Source organism: Sus scrofa, chromosome 3 (assembly GCF_000003025.6).
Source record: "Sus scrofa isolate TJ Tabasco breed Duroc chromosome 3, Sscrofa11.1, whole genome shotgun sequence".
Taxonomy (NCBI): Eukaryota; Metazoa; Chordata; class Mammalia; order Artiodactyla; family Suidae; genus Sus; species Sus scrofa.
Genome location: NC_010445.4, coordinates 54,159,927 through 54,179,564, shown reverse-complemented (window position 1 = coordinate 54,179,564; position 19,638 = coordinate 54,159,927). Strand labels below are relative to the sequence as shown.

General features: G+C 46.8%; 1 protein-coding gene across 10 annotated transcripts in view; it reads right to left on the bottom strand.

The window, feature by feature from the left end:
- AFF3 (AF4/FMR2 family member 3) overlaps nucleotides 1-19,638 on the bottom strand; it is a 594,726-nt gene that overhangs the window by 550,637 nt on the left and 24,451 nt on the right. For 7 of the 10 annotated variants that reach the window (XM_021088183.1, XM_021088185.1, XM_021088187.1 and 4 more), the window contains 2 exons: nucleotides 7,277-7,399; nucleotides 6,258-6,377 (listed from right to left, as the gene is read on the bottom strand). In XM_021088183.1, the coding sequence (XP_020943842.1) occupies nucleotides 6,258-6,310 (53 nt within the window). In that variant the 5' untranslated portion in view covers nucleotides 6,311-6,377; nucleotides 7,277-7,399. Of the gene's footprint in view, nucleotides 1-353; nucleotides 3,873-6,257; nucleotides 6,378-7,276; nucleotides 7,400-10,242; nucleotides 10,317-19,638 lie in introns of those variants that run through there. The other 3 variants (XM_021088184.1, XM_021088186.1, XM_021088196.1) reach the window with 3 other exon arrangements.

The following is a 19,638-nucleotide window of genomic DNA, read 5'->3' as shown; positions in this document are numbered from 1 at the left end:
TTCTCCCGAAATAGATTCTTAGCATTTTATAACCCTCCTACATTGTCACAAATGAGAATCTGGAACACAGGAAGGAATCACTTCCCCCCACACAATACTCATCTTCATCGTCACCAAAAGGCACTTGGTTAAAACCCATCTGCACATCCAGGGCACATCCTCCCTGTTTAGACTGACATGGAGCTCAAGTCCGTAACTAAAGCACCTGGAATGAATCCATTTCCCCCCTCCCCCACCCCTGGCTTTCTCCAAAACACACCACCCAGGGTACCAAGTGATGCCCCTCCCAAGTGTATGCACCCCTCAGCCCCGGGCCCCCAGAACTTCACTGCTTCCCATTGGCACCTCCCTACCTCCTCCATGCTGGCCTTCAGTCCCTTCACGGACGCAGCCCACAGGCTCCGGCCCTGGAAGAGTTACTGGGAAACATTCTCATCCCTATATCTGCGGAAGCCCTTTCCCACGCTTTGGGCATGCTGGGGGTGGGGGTGGGGATTCTCTGCCAATGACAGCCAACCATTCAGCCACTTTGGGCCAATGAGAACGAGCGCAGCCAACCTGGTGGCTCTAGACCAATGGGCCACAGAACGCGGGCTCAGGCCCCGCCCAGCGAAGGCCGTAGCTCACAGGTGCACCCCTCTTTCCTTGCTGCCCTTTCTGTTGAACTACTTTGACCTCTAAGGGGACCAAAGGGATGGTGGCAGGCATTGGGCTCGAGGAAAAGGGCTGAGGGTCCAGATAAGGGATCCAGGCAGTTTTCTGACTCTATCCAAGGCGGAGAGGAGCCTCAGGACGCCTAGAAGGCAAGTGATTTGAAGAGAACCAGGTGGGTCAGCAGGCACTGGGAAGCACTGCGTGGAGAAGAGTCAGTAGTGGCTCCAATCGGCTCTCCCTCCCGCCAAGAGGAGTGCAGGTCCAACCCCCACTCTGAGTTAGCTAATAACTTTATCTTCACCAAACCAGCTCCAGGCTTCATTCCTGCCTTACTTCTATTCATAGTCTTCCCCCGACATGGACTGTCCTCCCTTTTATTTTCTCCTTCTCAAAATCTACTTCTCCAGGGTGCATTTCACACACGTCTCTGCCCTAAAAGTCTCTTCCCCTCTCAACAGGATGTGCCCTCATCCCTCAAAGGGGATCTTTGAGCTTTGTGCTGCAGATACTTATGTGTATGGCTTATTCTACTACCAGTTACTCTCTTCCCTTTACATCCCTATAGTAAGGTTGGTTTCTGTTTGTTTTTCTTAAATTACAGGTTTCAGCCCATGGATGGAAAATTTTTTTAAAAAGCAGAAGAGAAAATATCAAGTACATCTCCCATAATACGGATAAGTGTTATTCCATGACACTTGTTTTAGCTATGAGTATGTGTGCACACAAATGATGTGGTGGGTTGCGATGTTAAAGATACTTGTTACTGTGAGTCATGGCAGAAAATGTTTTAAAGATACTGCTCTCCGGTACCTAACTAAGAGGGATGTTGAATGTGCTATGAATGCTTACTGAATTGAACAAATTGATGAGTAGGATACAATCCACTTCTTACAACTTCAAAGCTTCCACTGTGAAAGAATATAAAGTATAATGCCCACTGGAACAAAAGTAAATGGATTCTGGGCTACATGAAGCTATGGAGGGGGGCAGTAGTAGAGAGGGATCCGAATACAATATTCCAACAGACTTTCTCCCCATAACTAAAATGTGTCTATATATTTAAGGAAGATTAAATACAATTTTGACTAAGTTCACTCTGGAAAGCTTTTCTTGTTCACTGAAACTACCTCCTGATTACAGAGTTCTGCGTCTTTAAAATATTTGGTATAGGTTAATTCCACCATGATTCATAAAAGGATCTTTCAGAGACACCATGAAAGCCTTTGTTCCAGTTCTTTCTTTGCCCAAGATGCCGCTATGTCCTCTCAATACCCCACCCCCACCGTCTGTAAAAATCCCATTCATCTTCCAAGGCTTAGTTCAAAGGCCACCTTTTCCACGGAAGCCTTTTTTTTTTTTTTTTAACTCAATTTTTCCTCTTTGCCTCCTCCACCACCCACCCGGTCACAAATATGGTCTTTTTCTCTTCTGAATCACCAGTGCTAAAGCCTTCCTTTTATATCTGTGAACTTGTCGGTCACAAATATGGTCTTTTTCTCTTCTGAATCACCAGTGCTAAAGCCTTCCTTTTATATCTGTGAACTTGTCTCATCACCAGGAGACAATGAAATGCAACAAGCCAGGGTTTACTCTCCTCTGTATCCCCTGTGGCAACCAGCACGAGGTCTTGTATTTAAGAGACCATCCATAAAATTTGTTAAGTGAATAAATGAAAGCAATTGTTACCCTGTTAAAGGGGATGGTGGTTTATGTTAAAGGCCCTGAAGAATGGCTTACATGCCCAGCAACTGGATCAAAAGCTGGTAGAGAAGAGGAAGAAGAGTCTCCAAGAGGACAGAGTAGGAGTTTGAGAAGGGGTTCTGCTCCTCTGGACATCTGCCCCTGTAAACGTACAGAACTCCACCAGATGAAGCTGGGGGCTGGGTGTAAAATGAATGCCTTGACCTGGCTTCAAACCCAAAAGGGAAGTGGAATTTGAGGTGAGAATTAGGGCAACCTTTCTCAACTTTAAGGTGTAGCTGAAAAGAAAAGCTGAAACAGCTGTCTGGATAACTCAGGCTCAAAAGCACCCCGTCCTTGAGACCAGCACGAGGGTTTTCAGGGGGTACGGTAGGACGGGGATGGGTGTGCAAGAAAGCTGGGAGCTTAAGTCCAACAGAGCTGAGCTTTTCTCTTCATAGTGTCTATACAGGCACTTGGGGACATTTCCAGGGACCACTAGACTACGCTAGCTCAGGATCAAAGCCTCAGTCACAACTAAGAAACTGCGATTTGTTTTATTGGAGAACGAGGCCCACCAATGAGAAAAAGTAAGTTGTTAAGAGGGTATTCTCTTTGTCTATTAACCTGTACCTTCCCCCACCCCCTTCTAAAGAGAAGGGTTTTTCTAAGAGGAATCAAAGGGAGAAGTTTTTAGTGGTCTCTATTTTAAATTTACATACATTTTATAAGTTAATTCAGATAGGGGAGCAGACCTAATTTCCTAAATCATGGTATTTTGTTTTCAAATCTTTAATTTTCAATTAATATACTTAACGGGTCTGACCTTTTTTCATTGATATAACACAACCTAAACTCCCAGTCCCTCAAGGTTTTGTGCTATAATTAATTTCAGATCTACCTTTATAAACATGGAGACATCTGCAATACTATAGAAAATACACCAGATTTGAAGTTAGAAAACTGAGTTTTGAAATTAATGCTTGGTTCGAATATGGCTCCTCCATTTCTAGATATGTGACCTGAGGTAGGTTACCCGACTTTCCCAATCCTCAACCTCCCAATCTGTAAAATGGGAATAACAACAGTCCTTACTTACTTCCTAAGATTGCTGTGAGGATTAAATGAGCTAAAACATGTAATGTACTTAGAACAGTGTCTGGCAAATGGCTAAGTGTTTGGTAAATGTTAGTTTAAATTTCTGCTGTCATTTGATTTATGGGCTCAGTAATGTCATTTTACAGTCAAAACCCTCCATTTCCTTGTCTGTAAACGGGACTCTTACTACTTAACTACTTCCAGATTGTTATGAGATTCAAATAAGGAAACAATAGATCTGAAAACAATGGACACCCAGGAAGTACTTCAAATATTGGTTACTTTGGGTCACCAATAAGCTTAAAAGTAAACCACAAACTTAAAAACTTATAAACTTAAAAGTCAACCATGGGGAGCTCGTGGTGCAGCGGAAACAAATCTGACTAGGAACCATGGGGTTTGGGGTTCTATCCCTGGCCTTGCTCAGTGGGTTGAGAATCCGGCATTGCCGTGAGCTGTGGTGCAGGTCACAGACGTGGCTCAGATCTGGCATTGCTGTGGCTGTGGTGTAGGTTGGCAGCTACAGCTCCAATTCGACCCCTAGCTTGGGAACCTCTATATGCCACAGGTGCAGCCCTAAAAGGACAAAAGACCAAAAAAAAAAAAAAGTCAGCCATAAAATTGAGTTAGAAAATACCATCCAAAAATTCATCCACGACTGAGAAAATGTCTGTGTTAGAAATGCAGACTCCAGGAGTTTGTTTTATCGTTAACTGATTCAAAATGTAGAAGCTTTTACAAGAAGTAAATTTTACATCTTTGAACTAAAAACACTCCCTCAGTCAAGCCAAATGGTCCTACTATATCGTATGCAAGAAAGCCTGCACGGTTTCATAAGCCAAAGACAAACTGATGGATTAATTAAAATCTGACCACAGGTACAGCAACTTTCAAAAGACAATTTTTTTTTTTTTCATTTCTAACAATAAGAAAAGTACTTCAACTAATGTAAATCTCAAGGCTCTTCAACAGACATTTATTGTGTAACTGAGCTGCAGGTAACCCGCTGGGAACTAAAGATGCATAGGGCAAGAGAGCTCTGGCCTGTGTGGAAAAGCCACAGATTATAGCTGCTAATTCCAAAATATTACTCGTAAAAGTCATAAGGGGGCTTTAGTTTTGAGTCAGCAAGCAGACAAGCAGCACACAAATCTGCCAAACAAAAAGTGCTTCCCTTTGACTGAAAAACTGCCTTTGAAAAGCAAATATCATTTTGAAAGCACAGTTACTATCTGCAAACCTACTGAACTTGAGCCAGAAACCAACATTTCTAAGTGTAAACCTGTAAAATAATAGATATTTGTAAATGAAAACATGAAATAACCCCAGGAGCAACAACACAGCAATTAGCAACTTTTATAGAGTAATAACATGTTTCATATTCTTTCTACACCGGTTCTTTGAAGTTTCCAGTGTAATATATAAAAGTTTTATTACATTAGGGCCCATCCTTGTGTATTTTATAGGTGCCAGCATTATGCAAAGCAAGCTGTACTTAACTCATCCTGGGATCTTTTATAAGAAACTGCTCCATAATGAACCAGCTTTGTGTCCAGTTTTGTTAGTTACACCTGGCATTTGACAGCTCAGTCACTGGAAGCCTAAATCACTGAAAACATACCCGAATCCACATATCATCTAAATGATCTATAAATCATAAGGCAGTTTAGCTTTAAAACTGCACGTTGCATATTCATGTGCACACCACTTGCAGTTTTAGACACATGTGAACTCTTTCCTGAATTCAAGAAGAAAGAGGGGGGGTATAAAAAAGAAAAGAAACCTCCGCTCTACAATAAGCCGTTACCAGAGGCAGAACAGAGTGCAGTTAATATGCTTGTTTCACAGATGTTCATTCCCGTAAATATTAAACATAACTCAAGTTCCTCCAGGAATATGCAAGCAGTAATTTTACCACCTGAATAGGGCTGGTTGGAAACCTTTAGGAGACTGGGGAGGGGGAGGGGGGATAAGAGGGACGTGGAGGCAGCCAATGGGATTTTTAAGACACCCGCAACTAGAATTAAACTGCTTCCAGCGGCGCTTTACCTACAGCAGCTCCTCAATGTGAGAACCCCGCGCCACAGAACCCGGAGGGCTCCCCCGGCCGCCCGCTCCCCAGGCTGCGAGCTGTGAGCGTGGAATAAAGGGACACCCAGGGCGCCGGTGGGCTGGAGCGGGGAGAGGAGTGGGACTGTAGCGAGGCGAGGTGTGAAGAGAGGGCCCCAAGGAATTGCGAACCTCGCGGAAATGAGGCTCCCAGGCCTGGAATTCCCGCCCAGAGAAACCCTCGCCCCCTGCCCTCGGGTGCACTTTCCGTCTCGGGTGGGAGTGGGCGGGAGAGACAGAGAGGATGCGGCCGCCAGGACCCAGCGCAGACAGGCGGGAGGCTGGAGCATCCTCTAAGGGCACTTCGCTGCAGCCCCAACTCCAGGGGGTCGCGGAGAAGAGGGAGGGGCGCCAACGGAGGGAAGGGAGGTGAGAAGGGCTAGGGGACCGAGGGGTGGATCCCTGGGCACTACTGACATTTCCCAGAAATCGGTTCCTTTTCTCTCCACGGCTGCGCTCCGTCCCAGGCTCCCCAGATCACTGGCCCCCGGGCTGGGGCGGCAGCGCCAGGGGTAGGGCGCGGGAGAGAGGGCCGAGAAGACCCGAGGGCGGCCGGGCCTCCCATCGGGGCAAGCAGTAAGGGGTCGGCGCCGCAGGCACCCCCGACCCACCCCGCCCCCACGGCGGCCGGCCGCCCGAGCCCCCGGCCCAGGTGAGGCCGCCCCTCGCCCCTCGCCGCTCGCTCGTTCGGCGGGCCGGCCGGCACCGGGACTCACCACAGCGACTCGAGGTCCCATTCCTGGAGCAGGGCTATGTCGAAGCTGTCCATGGTGGGAGGTGTCAGCGCCGTCGCTGCCGCCGCCGCCGCCGCCGCCGAGGCTCGGGCCGCCCGCGCGCTGCAACGAAAGGCGCCGCTCAAGGTGCATCCCGGCCGCGCGGGAGCGGCCGCCGCCCGCCGGCCCCTGGCTCTGAGCTCCCGGCGCCCCCCTCCCCGCCTCCGGGCCGGCCGGGCTGGCGGCGGCCGGCGCACTCACCCGTTCGCCGGCTCGCGCAGGCACACTCCGCAGAGAGCGGAGAGATCGCCGCCGCCGCCTCCTCGCCCCCCACCCCGCCCCGCGCCCGCCCCTCCTCCCGCCCTAGCGGCGGCCCGGCCCGGCCCGCTGCAGCCGCCGCCGCGCCCGCCCGCCTTTCTCCTCCGGGAGGCGCGTGTGCGCGGGCGAGACCGAGACGCGCGCGCGCCGTGAGCCCCGCGCCGCGCCCGCCCCGCGCGCCCCTGCGCTCCCCGCGCCGCTCCCCGGGGTCCCGGCCCCTCGCAGGCCTCGCGGCCCCGCCCCCCCGACCCCCGCGCCGGGCCAGCCCTCTTGGCCTCCCGGGGGCGCCCCGCGCTGTACTGCGAGCGGGGGCGGGGGCGAGGGGCCGGCGGCGGCGCGGAGGGCTGGGGATGCTCTGCGGGCCCGGCCTGCCGCATCTTCTGCCCCTGCCCCCGCCCCGGCCTCCCCGGGGTGCGCGCACTTCTTGGGGGGCCCGGGATTCGACTGACCCTGCCCGGCTCCCCCGCGGGCCGCGCGGTCAGGAGGCTGCAGACCTGGATGCTGGGAGATGCCCTGGGCGCCCCTGGCGCGGGGAGAGTTAGCGCAGCCTGCAGCAGCGCCATAAACAAACCGTTTAAAATATCTGGAGTCAGTAAGTTAAGTGAAATAAAGGAGACTGGGAAACCTATTCTGATGGGACCTGCAGTTAGCCCTCCCATTAGGGTCCCCCCCATCCTCCAGCTCCTCGGCCCCTGGAAACCCACCTCCTTTCTTCTTATTTCTTCCAGGGAAGAGGACAGGCCTCGGGGTGTAGTCCGCAAACTTCCAGCCCAACCTCCTGCCTGGAGAGTGGTGTATTGTCAGCTGAAAGGGTGATGGAATATCTCCTAAAATTCAAGTTTTTGTTATTATTACTTCCTTGAGTTTAAGGAACGTTTCCCCCCCACCCCCGTACCCCTTGCTTGTATAGACTTGCTGAGAAGCCGGCGTCTAGATCAGGGACATAGCCCTGTTTCTCCACTGCTGGCCAAAACCCCCAATCCCTCTTTTGTCCCCTGCCTCTCCTGTCCTCATGGCCACAGCTCTGGGAGCCTCGCTTAGGATTCCAAAGACTTCCTGGAGAGAGCAGTACAGGGCAGGATAAAGTCCAGTCACTTGCACCAGAGGGCGGCGCCCCCCGCCCAAGTTCTTGCCCTACAGAGGCCTTTCTGGTACTCGACCCTTTGTTCATTCTAGGCAAGAAGGACCACCACCAGAAATCTAGACCCCTTGGGTAAAAGTCACAGGAGCCAGCCTAGGAGTCCCCTTCTTCAACTCCCCGACCACCAAAGGAGAATTAATAAAGCCCAATGAGGAGAAGGAAAAAAACCAATGAGAATTCTTTGGTCTTTGGGGATGGATTACGAGATGCTCAGCCTCCCTCCTTCCCCTGGTTCTGAACTAACATCCATACTTCCTTTCTTAACATCCATAACTGAGGTGCAAAAGGTGAAACAGTAAACTGAGGCTGAGTGAGCATCAACGCAGTTTGAGGGAAAGGTATTATTTTACACGCTAACCACTCGAAGCTCCTAAAAACCTCCCTCGTGAGTGAGTTGAGAGTAGTAACAAGGCTACAAAAGAACAAAGGGAATGTGAATTCAGGAGAAAGCACAGGTGTGAAGGACTGCCTCCCCAAATCCCAGTCTCCAGTGTGTGTGTGGGGGGGGGGGGAATCTGTCTTATTTAAGTCTCCTTAGCATAAGCCTCCTTGGAAATGTCTGAGACATCTGAAACATCTAGAGTTCCCTGGGAACAAAGGCAGAGGGTGGAGGAAGCCTAAGGAACAGCCCTGCCACTCAGGAAGAACTGTGAGTTCCACTCCTGAACAAGACAGGCATCCTGTCCCTGTGCTCACTGCTCATGGCTGCAGCTAGGAAGCTGCTCCAGAAAGGAGACCTCCCACCCCTTACAGAGATCTGGCTTTCCTTCCCTTCCCACCACGTCTGTTTATAGAGTGGAGGAAGGATGAAGAACAAACAACAGTGTTTACTGGGACTCTCATCTTGGGCCTGAAGCTCAGACTACAGATTTGCCCTGTCAGAGGAGGCTGAGGACCAAAAGATGATCCTGGAAAAGAAAAGGGAGGAAGCTCTGTGCAGGGGTGGGGGGTATAGAGCTGATGGAGTCATTTGCTCATAAAGGGCCTTGCCCCCAAAGCCATGTAGGAATGGGTAGATTTCCATTTGAATTTAAACACGATGCCTCCTGTTTACACAGGAGTGTACTTAAGCATTAAAGCAATTTCACTGGGGGGTCATCAATATTTTTTCTACAGGAATAGCTCATATTTTGGGCTTGGGGCCTCTAACATGGGGAAGCTGCATGAGTACTTTTATTTCCAGTTTTTCGTGTAGCGTCTCCAGCTGGAGAATAGGTCCTTTTGAAGAAACCCAAATAATATGGTAGATTGCATTTTTACTAAGTTGTCATGGAAATAAATTTCAATTAATACTATTTACAGGTAAAATGCAGAGCAGTTAATGAAAGCTTTTATAAAGTGATATTATTATTATTATTATTATTAATATCTGATTTGCTAAGATGTTCCCATTATCCTCCAGTCCCTAGGTACACATACCAAAACAAGCGCTTAATCTAGTTGCCAAAAATTTATTTTATGTCTTTTTGCCTTTTCTAGGGCCGCACCCACAACATATGGAGGTTTCCAGGATAGGGGTCTAATCGGAGCTGCAGCTGCCAGCCACATCTGCAACCTACACCACAGCTCAGAGCAACGCCGGATCTTTAACTCACTGCCCACTGAGCAAAGCCAGGGATTGAACCTGCGACCTCATGGTTCCCAGTCAGATTCATTAACTGCTGAGCCACGACAGGAACTCCTAATTGCTAGAATTTTTACTCTAATAGAAAGCACGAAAAGACAAAGGCTCGCACTTCCTGGGATGCAAAGGCCAAAACTAAAAGGGAGAATTTGGTGGGGGAGGGCACACTCATGTCATGTGGAAATTCCTGGGTCAGGGACCAAACATGTGTCACAGCAGTGATCTGAGTCACAGCAGTGACGACGCTGGATCCTCAGCCAGCTGAGCCACAAGGGAACTCTATAAAAGGGAGGTGGTTTGGGTTTTTGTTTCTGTTTTGATAAAGGGACAAGAGACTACCTAAATTAAAGATTAAAAACTGGTGTTTCCAGAGTTCCCATCGTGGTGCAGCGGAAAGGAATCTGACTAGGAATCACGAGGTTGCGGGTTCAATCCCTGGCCTCAATCAGTAGGTTAAGGATCCAGTGTTGCCATGAGCTATGGTGCAGGTCACAGACGAGGCTCGGATCTGGCATTGCTGTGGCTGTGGTGTAGGCTGGCAGCTATAGCTCTAATTTGACCCCTAGCCTGGGAACCTCCCTTTGCCACAGGTGCGGTCCTAAAAAGCAAAAAACAAAACAAAACAAAAAAAAACACTGGTATTGCCAGTGAAGCTGATGTAACCTCAGTGCATAGTAAAGGCCTTGAGATTGGAGGGACTTCTGAGATAAATGAGGCAATACTACAGGAAGCTGAAACCCATAGTGCCAAGCTCCAGAGAGGCACTGGGGAGGCAGCTGGGCTTCTGAGGTCAGGTTTGTTTGTTTCGGCTACATCTATGAAGGAAAGGCCCTGAGAAATGGATCCTATTCAGTCAGGCGCAGGCATACAAGTTCACACAAAGGCCCCACTCACTTTCCACCAACCTGGAATAGGAAACCTCCTAAATAGGCCCAGAAGCCAATGTGGCATCCAACGAAGATCTCCCTTTGGATAGAAACTGAGAGAGGAGAGACCTTACATAGCTTTATTAATTCTGGCTTTATTCTGCAGACCTGGCTGCCATGCAGAGGTCTTTTGTGACCAGGTGGGAATTTTCCTTTTACAATCCCCCCCTTCCCCTGGAAGGATAGGCCTGGCCAAAAGCCAGCTGTGTGGGTGGTCCTGCTGGAAGGTGATGGAAGCCCAGCCCCACCTCCACCAGCACTATTTGTCACCATACTCCCCTCCTGGTCCAGCATGCAGTCTGCTTCTCCTTCCTGAGGCTTCTTGGGTGTGTGAAACCGTATCTTGGGGTGGAAGGATCAGCCCTCTAGGTTCTCTGCCTGCAAATGACATGCTAATATATCCAGCCCCAGGCCAGCTCTGGTTTTAATTCACCTAGGAGTTCAAGTGTCTCAGGCCTTTCCTCTCCACTGCTATCTCAGAGCAGTTCTAAGCTTGAGATCTGAGGTGCCTTTCTTTTTCTATTTTTTTCATCATTCACCAGGTCTTGAGCAGATGGTGTGGCTGTGCTGGCTGTCATCACTCCTTCTATGTTTCCATGGAAACGTGGGGCATAGGGACCATCTCTGCCTTGGGCTCTCTGGCAGTATCCTCTGGCGGAGAACTTCAGCACTCAGGCCCCTCCCCCTTTCCTGCCCACGTTCTGGAGAGTTTGAGAATGTTCCACCAGGGTCATTTCCAAGATCCTCTAAGGACATACTTGCTTGCGAACTGGCTAGAAAAGGGATAGGGAGGAGAGGTGGGGGCCTGTACCCCAGTGCTGTGGTGGAGGCCAATTTGCTCTGGTGGCGTATTTGGACTCTCTGTTCCCTCAGCCAGATTCCATGACGGCTGATTATTACCCAGACATTAAAAGAGACACTCCTAAGGTTGTATCTAGTCATCTAGTCATCAGGCAACAGATACCTAATGAGTAGAAGAATGTTACCCGTGGTTTACACTTTACTAACATTCTATCCACTCCATGAGCAGTCTTTTTTTTAATTTTATTTATTTATTTATTTTTTTGGTACAAAACCAGATTTCATATTCCCTAAGGAATGTACCTTCCTCAAAGTTTCCAGCATCCTCCTGCCTACATAATTCACTTATATAGCTACTAAGACATTAATTAGATTCAGAAGTCTGTGGAAACAGCAGAACCAGGCAGGGCAGAGGTCAGGCAGGACAGATAAAAGAGCAGAGAAAATGACCCTTGGGAGAGAGTAAGGAAGCAGTGGAGGGAAATTTTTCATGCCATTCAAGTACCAAACAAGACAAAGATAATTTCAAAATGTAGCCAACTACTATGACATTGTTTAGAAAATTAAAGTATTTTCCAATTAAAGAGGTTTTTTTTTTTTAAGTTGACTTGGTATCAGAATTCTATTGCCTATATGTCTTTGTGTGAGATGTGCCTTATACATCTGCAACAAAGGACTAGTGTGTGAAGTTCACCGCATCTTTCAAAAGGAAGGAAACCAAGCACATGTACTGAAGATGAAAATGCAAGCAGAAAAGGCATCAGCAATTCATAAAAATGGATCAGAAAAGTAATTTCTATCCCAGATCATGTATTTCATGCCACACTGACCTACTTGGGGGATAATCCCATGACTTGTGATAGGAGACGTATCTTGGTGCTGGTGACAAGAACCAAAGTCCTGACTTCAAACTTAATGTCCCTGCCGGCCCTTTGTTGTGCTCCTTTGAGATGTGCACTGGCCATCGAGCAAGACTGAGGGACTCGGAACCTTTGCAAACAGGAGATAACTAGTCGTAATGATAGCCAACATCTCTGTATTATGATGTACCAGGTAGATCTAACTATCAAGTCTGTTTACTCCTCCCAAAACCATGTGAGGTATGTGACTATTGATTTTATTTTACAGATGAGTGAACTAAAGAACAGACGTATGTCAGACACCAAAGAATGGCAGGTGGGAGAAGGGATCTAGCAGCCAGGGCTGGGATGGACGTTTTTGTCTCTGTCAGTCTGTGTCTCTGACTGCTCTAAAATGTTAGAGTTCTGTCTTCGGTCGTTTCCTCCTGAGTGCTGCCAGACAGCAATCTCACTGGGATGTCAGGAGAGCCATAAATCTCTTCTCATTTAATGGTAGGACCTCCTCCTTGGCTTAAACACATCTCAAGGTATGGGTCTGTTCGAAACAGGAGTGCTTGCTGTTTCAATCGATGATAACAGACAGCAAGCCCAACGTGTCCAGTAAGAAGAGACTCTGCTTAGGTCTGGGGGAAACGTGGGAAGGAAATCACCACAAGGCTGATGGGTCAGGACTCTTTTCTACTAGAGAGTATTCACACATGTTCCCCGCAAAGCCCCTGGAGGACGTGGAGGGTCCGAGTGGGCCAATTCTTGCTCATGTCCTGAAGACAGAGAAATTTCAGAGTTTTACCTTTGTTCAACATGGATGGGCCAAGGACAGCCTTATAAGATCCTCACAATGTCTATCAGGTAACAGCATCTTGGAAGCTCAAAGTCCATGGTGGAGATGCTCCCGTCCAAGAGTACAAGAAACAAGAAAGGAGCAAGGTCTAGCCCGTCACGCTATGATGTCAGTCACTGCCACCAGCTGCCTCCCCACGTGCATCGGCCCTCTTCTCTACTAACAAACCCTAAGTTTGGGGAAGTGATGAGCCCAGCTGAAATATTATATTTTTCCAGTCTCTATTACAGCAAGAACTGGGCATGGAACACAGTTCAAGCCAATGAGACATAAGCCTTAGTCCTCTGGAATTTCTTGGAAAGTTTCACTTTCCTGGAATAGGCTGCATTTTTTCCCCCCTCTAGGTCACTTCTTTCTTCTTTCTTTCCAGAAACAACTGAAGGCCTGAGGTGGTCTTGGGCCTTGAGGGCAAAACTCACAAACTAAAGTTGGCAGTTCTGAAGTTAAAAGAAGGCTGTGTTCTTGATGGTTTCTTCACACAACTGTACTATCTTTGAACCACCCACCTAGCTCAGGATTTTTAGGGGATAAAATTAGACTGTATCTGGCCGAGCTGCTATAATCATATTTTGATTATTACATCTAAACCATAAAGAAGTCATGTTCTCACCAGCATGCCCTGCACATGGCCACATATGGTCAGGTCTACTAGATGTCCCAGGCTCTGTGCCCCAGCAGAGCCACCACTCCAAGAGCATCAACTGTGATTTGGAGAAGTCTCTGTTTTCACTCTTAAATGTAATCTTGCCTTCTGGGTGCCCTCCAGTTGTAAGAAGATCAGTTAATGAGAAACCCATGCTCCATTGTCTGAAGACTGACTAATCTGGCTCCAGCACTTTTTAAGTATTCCATATTAATAAATGTGTCTTTATTCTCCTGTTATTTATTAACCTGGTTAAGTTACTGTTACATCCTCACAGGGATACTAGAAGATCTCATTTCTGGAAACCAGTGCAGGAACAATAATCGTCAGTCTTTCTTGTGTCTTTGCCACATATACAAAAGATACGCATGTTTCAGATGCTGCCATTGTTTCTACCAATAAACTAATTACCACTGTATGAAGCTAGTTTACTTCAGAAGGAGTTTAGAGAAACAACTAATTAAGAACAGTATTTTGAAATATAAACTGTATTACAAGGTTAGAACCCTATAATGAAACTGTAGCAGCTTGAAAGTCAGGAGAAACCATAAAAGCTCTCTCTCCCTAAGCTCCTTCCCCATGCAAGAATTCCCTCTCTGTTAGCCCTGGTATGTTCGGCCTACACATGAACATTTCTAATGATAGGGAGTTCACTCTCTCAAAAGGCGTCCTATTCCATTTTTAATGGAGCTTAGCTCTGCCTGCAACAGCATTCTTCTTTATATTTATGAATCCCGAATTGATTTCCCTGTAACTTCCTAGCATAGCACGCACTTACAGTAAGCGCTCAGCGCTCAGTTCCACTGAGCGTCTTCTCTCCATCCTCAGTGCACTGAGACTGGTCATGTCCTCAGCACCTTTGGCAGAGAGAGCACCTTGTCCAGCTGGGGATCCTTTGCAGAGAAGGGGAACCGGTCTCTTAAAAGGAGCACGTGGACAGGAGAGGGAAGAGAAATTTCATCTTCTTCTAACGGGGAGTTGGTTTCTTGGAAGAAGGGAGCTTCAGAAAACAGTTGGAGGCACAAGAAGGAAAATGCCCACCACAAGACAGGGAGCAGGAAACTCCTCAAAAGAAAGATACCCCCCTGCTGGTTCCCAGGGGAGATGTTGCACCATGAGAGGTAGAAAATGGGAGCCCAGGCTCATGGGAGAAGGGTGACAGTGAGGACAGGAAAGAGGACTGATTAAAGCACCAGGCCTCAGGGCCAGGCCCACCCCTACTGTCAGAACAGCAGCTCTTGAAAAGCTGGTACCCAAAGTTCCAGCTCTCCTGTGATGCTTATTATAATTCTATATACTTGGCACACAGTTACATTTTTATGAATTTAGCATTACTTTCTGTCACTCTCTAGGCAACAATATGAGGTTTATTATGACATAAAGGGAAACTCATCCTCTTGGGCCTGAGTGAGTGGCAGCCCAGCTCCCCACCTCGTCACCTCTGTCACCCTGCTCTGAAGAGTACAACCTCAAGTCAAGGATGACACTACTGGGGCTGCTTAAGCAAACCCAGGTTGTGGGCTCAGGACCTGAGCGCATAAATCATTTCAGAGAGAGAGAGAGAGACAGATATTTAAATTAACTATATATTAAATAATATATTATATATATTTAAAATAACTAAATTAAAATATATCTTTAATTATATATTAAAATAAAATATATATTTAAATTAACATGTTTATTTTATTTATTTGTCTTTCATTTCAGAAATATTTTTTATGTACAGAACAAACATTCTTAACCATGCAAGCAGTAGGTTTAAAAAATAAGGGGAGAGCATGTTAGAATGCGATTAGTGCTACGATGAGGGAAGTGCAAGTCCTCAGGGAGATCTTTCTAGAAGGCGTGACCAACTTGTATTCTAAGTCAAGAACTGACTTATCCAGAAAAAGGGAAGAGGTCTGTCAGCTCGACTGTGTCACCTGCCATGAGAGAGGATGTCCGCAAAGCCATAGGCACAAGAGCCAGTGGGTGACAATTTCTGCCTGAGGCACTCCGTGCAGAAGCTGACAAGGCCGATAGGGATGACAGCCAGAAGGAGTGTGGCTGCTATGGATGGAAGAGCATGCTGGCAGAAGGAAAAGCACATGACAGGGCACAGAGGCGAGAAGCATGGCATGTTCTGGTGCCAGAGGGCGTTCCATGGGATCCAAGGGCTGCCTCTGGGAGGAGGGCTGGAGCAGGCAGTGGGTCATGTTCAAGGTGGGAGCAGAAGCAGAATGAAGGGACAGGGGAAAGGCGCCAAGGCCAGGGCTGGAGCTTGGGGCCAGGTGCTGAAGAGCCCCCTTTGGCTGCTGTGAAAACACTTGTAAGTGGGCAGGAAATGAACATCAGAGATTCAGAAAAGCAGCAAGCACACACCCAGCTGCTAAACCCTGGGGGGACGACTGAAACTTGAAAAGAGGAAATGGTTTCTCAGAAACCAGAGAAAGTATGGCACACAGCACTCAGCCTGGAGGTTTTTCTTTTTTGTTGTCCAATCAAGCAAGCCTGTCCCACAGCACATGGCTGACCACATCGTCTGCAGAGCCCAGGGGCAAACTGAACATGTGGAGCCCCTCGTTCATTAATAACTCAGAATTTCAAAATGATGACAGCAGAGCATTAACCCAAGCGCAGGACCCTTCTAAGTGTCGGGCCCTGCAGGAGGGCAGAGGTCACAGCCCACAATGGAGGATGCCAAGGTGTTAGTGCCTTGGGGCACCTCTGCACTAAGAGAGTGAGTGTGGGGAACCCCGAATCACGAGGGTGGGTGGAGCAGCACATGGGGAGCACAGCCCCACGCTCACAGGGTCTTCACCACAGCACCAAAAATACACCCAGGGAAAGAATTTCCAAGCCACACACAGCAGTCTGTGATGGGAAAACGTGCCATTAAATGTATTTTCCATTATCAGAGTGAATCCTCAAAAAGGGTTTTGTTGGAGTTCCCTTTGTGGCTCAGCAGTAACAAACTCCAATAGGACCCATGAGGATGCGGGTTCGATCCCTGGCCTCTCGCAGTGGGTTGAGGATCCGGCATTGCCATGAGCTGTAGTGTAGGTCACAGATGCAGCTCCATTTTGACCCCTAGCCTGGGGACCTCCCTATGCCACAGGTGTGGCCCTCAAAAGCAAAAAAAAAAAAAAGTTTTTGTTTGCTAGACAAGGGTAGTGATAGAGACGTAGGTTAGAGGAACTGAGGGAAGGGAGAAATTGTTCTCCAAAGTAAAATAATAATAACAGGAGCACAGAAAGGAGGAAAGGAAGAGACTCTGACTAGAGCGGGGAGGGGTGGGAAGGAGCCCCGGCTTCAGGGAGTAGAATCTGGGGGAAAGAGAGAAAATCTAAAAGGGATTGTAACATTGTTTGTGATATAATCGCATTCTCCAATCTCCCAGTGGGTCTTAAATAAAAAACGGCATTGCTCATCCAAGCTTAGGGAGGAAAGAGAGGGGTTGGGGTGTGTGTGAGAGTGTGTGTGTGTGTGTGTGTGTGTGTGTGTGTGTGTGTGTGTGTGTGTTGGGGGCGGTATTTTTCAAACCCAGCTGCAGATTAGAATTACCTGGGGAAAAATTCCAGCCACCCACCCACCACCCCTGAGATGCTGAAGGCTGACTCTGAGAAGCCACTGCACAAGTGACCAAGGTTAGGTGTCTCTTCCGGCCCTGGTCCAAGTCATTTCTTGGGTAACTGTTGTTTCCATCCGTCTGTCTCTCCTTGGGTCAGTCTCACACTTTTAGTACTTGTGGCTTTATCCTAAGCTTTGATGGCTGGAGGAGGCGGCTTGACTCCCAACTTTTTCTTCCTCAAGACAACCTTCTATTCCTAGTTCTTTGTTTTTTATTATCATTTTAGAATCAGCTTGTCAGATCTCTCTCTCTCCCTCTCTCTCTCTCTCTCTCTCTCTCTCTCTCTCTCTCTCACACACACACACACACACACACACACACACCTCTTAGCGTATGGACAGAAATTGCTTAGAATATGTAGGCCAGTTTGGAGAACAAATACATCAACAATACTGTCTTCTGATCCTTGAGCTTATGTATGTTCCTCTGATTAGATTTCCCATTACTTTATATCAATCATGTTTCATATTCTTTTGCACAGAGACCTTGCATATCATTTGTTAGATTTTTTTTCTCTAGGTGTTGGATTAAACAAACCTATTCACTCTAATAATGTCGCTGTAGCTTTATTTTTATCTCCTATGTACACAGTAATTCAGCAATATCATGTGATTGAGGGCTATTTCTTTTTTCCCCAACCTCTGCAATGCTTACATCTTTCTTTTCTCGACTTACCAGCTGGAATTTTAACTGCGATGTTAAATAAGAGCAGTAATGGTGGGCATCCTTGTCTTATTCCTGATTTCAAAACTAGGATTTTTGGTAGGTCCTTTATCAGATTAAGGAATTTTCCATCTATTCTTAGTTTGTTAACTCTATAGGTATTAATTTTTGTTGTTATTGTGGACTGAAATCAGAAATTGTAGCTGAATTTTATAAAACGTTTTCTGTGGGAGTTCCCATAGTGGCTCGGGGGAAACAAATCCAACTAGGAACCATGAGGTTGCCGGTTCGATCCCTGGCCTCACTCAGTGGGTTAAGGATCCCAAGTTGCCGTGATCTATGGTGTAGGTCGCAGACACGGTTCGGATCTGATGTTGCTGTGGCTATGGCGTAGGCCGGCAGCTACAGCTCTGATTAGACCCCTAGCCTGGGAACCTCCATATGCCGCAGGTGCAGCCCTAAAAGGACAAAAGACAAAAAAAAAAAAAAAAAAAAAAAAAAAAAAAAAGTTTTTTGTGGCTTATTGAGATAGTTCTACTATTTGATTCCTTTTCTTTTCTATTAGTAGTACTAAATTACACTCATTTTCAGAAGTCAAGCCAGCCTTGTGTTAATGAAATAAACACAGCTCAATAGTGATGCATTACTTGTTATAATTCAATGTGCAATTTCATGCGGGCGAGGGGAATTTCTACCCCAATGATCGTGAATAAGTGAATAGAATTTTTCTATTTTGAGGTGACCTTGTTAGCTTTTGCTAAGAAAGCCCTTGGAAAGGAATTGGAGATATTTACCTCTTTTTCTTTTTTCTCTGGGAGAGTTTGTGTCATCATGGAATGATTTCTTCTTTAAGAATTTAGTGACATTTGCCTGTAAAGTCATCTGAGCCTAGAGTTTTCTTTGAAGGAAAACTTTTAATTATGGATTCAGTTTTTAATAGTTTTAAGTCTATTTTCTGTCAATTTTGGTAAGACATTTTCTTCTACAAAGATATCCAAGTCATGAAAATGTTCAAGTTGATTGCTCTAAGCCATGTTTACTTACTATCTTCTTAGTCTCTGTAGGATCAGTAGTTTTGCCCCTTTTCATCCCTTACATTGCATATTTATTGCTTCTCTCCCTCTTTTAAAATCCATCTCACCGTCACTTTAGCAATTTTATTAGTATTTTCAAAGAACTACCTACACCACAGCCACAGCAACACCGGATCCAAGCCACGTCTGTGACCTACACCACAGGTCACGGCAATGCCGGATCCTTAATCCATTGAGCGAGGCCAGGGACTGAACCCATGTCCTCATGGATACTAGTCAGGTTCGTAACTTGCTGAGCCACAACAGGAACTCCTAATCCGTCTTTTGAAAAAAACAATTTTTTTAATTTTACGGCTGCTACCACAGCGTATGGAAGTTCCTGGGCCAGGGATTGAATCCGAGCCACAGCTATGACCTATGCAGCAGCTGTGGCAACACCAGATCCTTTAGCCCACTGTGCCATGCCAGGCATTGAACCTGCACCTCCCCAGTGACCTAAGTTGCTGCAGTTGGATTCTTAACCCACTGCACTACAATGTGAACTCCTGCTCTTTTGAAATTTTAATTTTTCATCTTTTTAATTCTTCTTTCTGAATATTTTCTTCTAATAGAGCTTTCAGTTAATTAATTCTTTCTTGGGCTGTATATAATCTGCAGTGAAACTAACCCATTTACTGAGCTTAATTTAGAACACCATGTTTGTTGCTTCTAGGGTTTCCATTTGATTCAGTTCTGTAGCTTCTCATCTTCTGTTAAAATTCTTGACCTTATCTTTTTTTCCCTCAATTTTAGACACTGTAAGTAGAGTTATCTTAAAGTTTGTGTCTAATTACTCTTTTATCTGGAGCTTCCATGAGTATACCTCTACTGCCTACTTTTTTTTTTTTTTTTGCTGACAAGCTATCATTCATATTGTCTTA